Source organism: Seriola lalandi, unplaced genomic scaffold (genome assembly GCF_002814215.2).
Source record: "Seriola lalandi dorsalis isolate HSWRI2012SDOR001 ecotype SW California unplaced genomic scaffold, Sedor1 jcf7180001973450, whole genome shotgun sequence".
Lineage (NCBI taxonomy): Eukaryota > Metazoa > Chordata > Actinopteri > Carangiformes > Carangidae > Seriola > Seriola lalandi.
In genome coordinates, this window is record NW_019444116.1 from 1 (window position 1) to 2779 (window position 2779).

At 43.5% G+C, this 2779-nt stretch overlaps 1 protein-coding gene across 1 annotated transcript; it reads right to left on the reverse strand.

Annotated features, from left to right (window-relative positions):
- Positions 1-6: 6 nt before the first annotated feature.
- Positions 7-2604, reverse strand: LOC111652094 (uncharacterized). The gene is made up of 4 exons (XM_023402241.2): positions 2530-2604; positions 2247-2437; positions 2133-2153; positions 7-1083 (listed from the first exon to the last, which is right to left on the reverse strand). The coding sequence occupies exons 2-4, from the start codon at positions 2358-2360 to the stop codon at positions 103-105; spliced, it is 1116 nt and encodes a 371-aa protein (XP_023258009.1). The 5' UTR covers positions 2361-2437; positions 2530-2604; the 3' UTR covers positions 7-102.
- Between the last annotated feature and the right edge of the window lie 175 nt (positions 2605-2779).

Genomic DNA, 2779 nt, shown 5'->3' on the forward strand with positions numbered 1-2779 from the left:
CAGTACCTACAGCACAGCAGAACCAGACAGTAGCGTTTCTTTCTTGCTCCGCTGTCTGTCATCCACCTTCACCTTACCTCCTCCATGCTCTGTCATCCGTCCTTACTTACTAAATGTGATAAAAATGGGATTGCAACGAGCCATCACTCTGAGCAGCTCTTCTTCGTCCGGCTCTAACTCATCATCACTGTTCTTGTCTGCATCCTCATCCCCCACCTTGCGGCTGTCCTGGGTGTTTCCTGAGTTCATTGAGGGTCTTCTGTCCTGAGATGGACTACCTGCATCTGCACCTGGGAGTTCTGATTGGTCTGTTTGGTCCAGTGACGTGGAGGGTCGGTCTACCTCTGTGCTTAGAGTCATAGATGTTCGCTCTGGTGTGACTGGAGGTGTATCAAGGGGGGACGTATCTATATGTACCAGCTTGGCTTTTACAGGTGCATGCTCTGGGGTGGGTGGGGGGTTGCTCGTCTGCTCGGGGAGGGGGGAGGACAGTGAAGGTGAATGTGGGGGTGTCTTCACACGAGGTTTGCAGAAGGGTTTGTCTATTTCTGCTGAAGCAATTGGGGTGTCACTGCATGGAGCACTGGATTGAGAGGAGGGGCTGGTGGCAGGGTCAGCAGGGTCATCACTGGTGCCTGTTTGCGAAGTTTGTGAATCAGGACAGGTTAAAGGTGGAGTGCTAGTGCCATCATGGGTTTCAGGGTTAGGACTGGTGTTGCGTAGTGCCTCAGTAGGGTCCAGGGATGTAGCAGGTGCTGCGTCAAGGTTTTCTTTGGGAGATGCAGCATCTTGAGCCATGTGTGTCGGGCTTACATCCACAGTGGGTGAACTAGAGGAGCTTTTGGGTGGTGCAGAAACATTGTTACTGAAGTCCACAGGGATGCACACACTTTCAGTGGGGATGAAGCTTATGTCAGGTGCAGCAGTTGTTTTAGGTGGAACGGGTCCTTGGAAGGAAGGGGGGTCTTGGTGGGTGTAGAGGCCAGGTTTCTCAGGGAAGCTGAAGGACGGATTGTAGGTTCCATACTCTTCATTGTTAAAGGGTACTTCGTCCATGTGTGACATGGCACTGCGGTGACTCACCTGAGGAGAGAGCACAGTCATTGAGTCAATATTTGTAAAACATACTGTAAGGCCATGTTTTTTTTAACCATCAGTGGGGATGGTTGGGTAAGTGGAATGAGGGTTGTGGCTACAGCATGATGTAACACAGCTAAATGCTAATGTCAACATGTGCATATGCTTACTGTGACAATGCTAATATGGTGATGTTAAGCAGGTATAATGTTTACCATGTTCCCCATCTTACTTTATCATATTAGCATGCTGACATTTGTGAATTGTTAGTTAATGTCATCAGTCTTGCAGGCATTTCATCATAAACCATAGTATTGGACAGATTACAATTTTGACCCCTATAACGTTCTAAAGGAAAAGTTAGGGGATCACCAAAGTTATAATTCATCTTGAGGGAAACATGGATGTGTGTACAATGGCACTCTATCTATCCATTAGTTGTCTATACATTTTACTCAAAAGCCCCACATGTCAACGTCATGGCGGCACTAGCTGAAAAGTCATCAAAGGATCTTCAAAGTCATTATTATACATCATCATCTTTTTGTGCCAATCCATTCAGTGGAGGTCGAGAAGTGAAAGCTCTGACCTGCTAGAGGTGCTAGAGATAAAATCAGGGGATCATCAAACTCAGTAGGATTAATCGATTCTTGGCACCAAATTTCATGGCAATTCATCTGATAGGTGTTGAGATATTTTAGTCTGAACCAAAGTGGTGGACTGGCTGTAACAACATTATTGCAAAGAAGACTGTCTAACCTTGAGGGACAATGCATTATTGAATTACTAAATTAATCAGTATCTGAATGAATGAATTACTGGATGTTACTTTCCAGATTTATGAAGTACCTTGCATCTTCAAATATAAACTATTATTTATTTTTAATAAAAATTAGGGAAGCTCACATTTATTAGCTCACTGGATCAAATTTATAACTGTTCTACACCAAGTAATCATACAATGAATGGTTTATAAAATAGTAGTTTATAAAGGAATGGGACAGGAAATCAGGACAAAAGTGAAGAGGAGCTACAAGAGAATATAAATAACTCACCAGTTGGAACCACCGTAAACTCTGTGGGAACACATACAGTAGGGATTATTTCTGAACTTATTTATATTAACATCCTGCTAAATATGAACTGAAATTAGTCATAAATGATCTCACCACATTGGGGTGTTTGCCCTGGGCAACGCAGCCTCTCTGCAGTGGGTCCCTCTTTCCCTTGCGTTTCTTCTTCAGCCACATCACCACAGACAAGGTACATCCAAGCATAGTCATGAGTACCACGCTCAGGAACAACGCTTTGCCTACAGTACAGCTTATCAGGCGTTCATCTCCCAGTGGACTATGAGGGACTGCAGTGTGCACAGACAGACATACATAGTTTTATATACTGAGTCTGCAGGCTCTGCAACAATAGTGTATGCATCTAAGTGTGTGTCCTTACTTGATTGTCCTTCAGATAACACCTCAACCACTACAGTAGTAAAGGTGGCATCACCTGACTCCTGGTCTATAGCCGTTACCTGCAAAGTATTTTGACTGTTTATCACATCATCTTTTTTATGTCTTTATTTATTATGAGATTTTGATGAAAAAAACAATGAGGTAGTGCAATACAGTGAAGTGGCTTCACCCAAAGTGTAGCACTGTATAAATATTCAGTAAAATAATGTTTTTGTTGTTGCAACAGGACA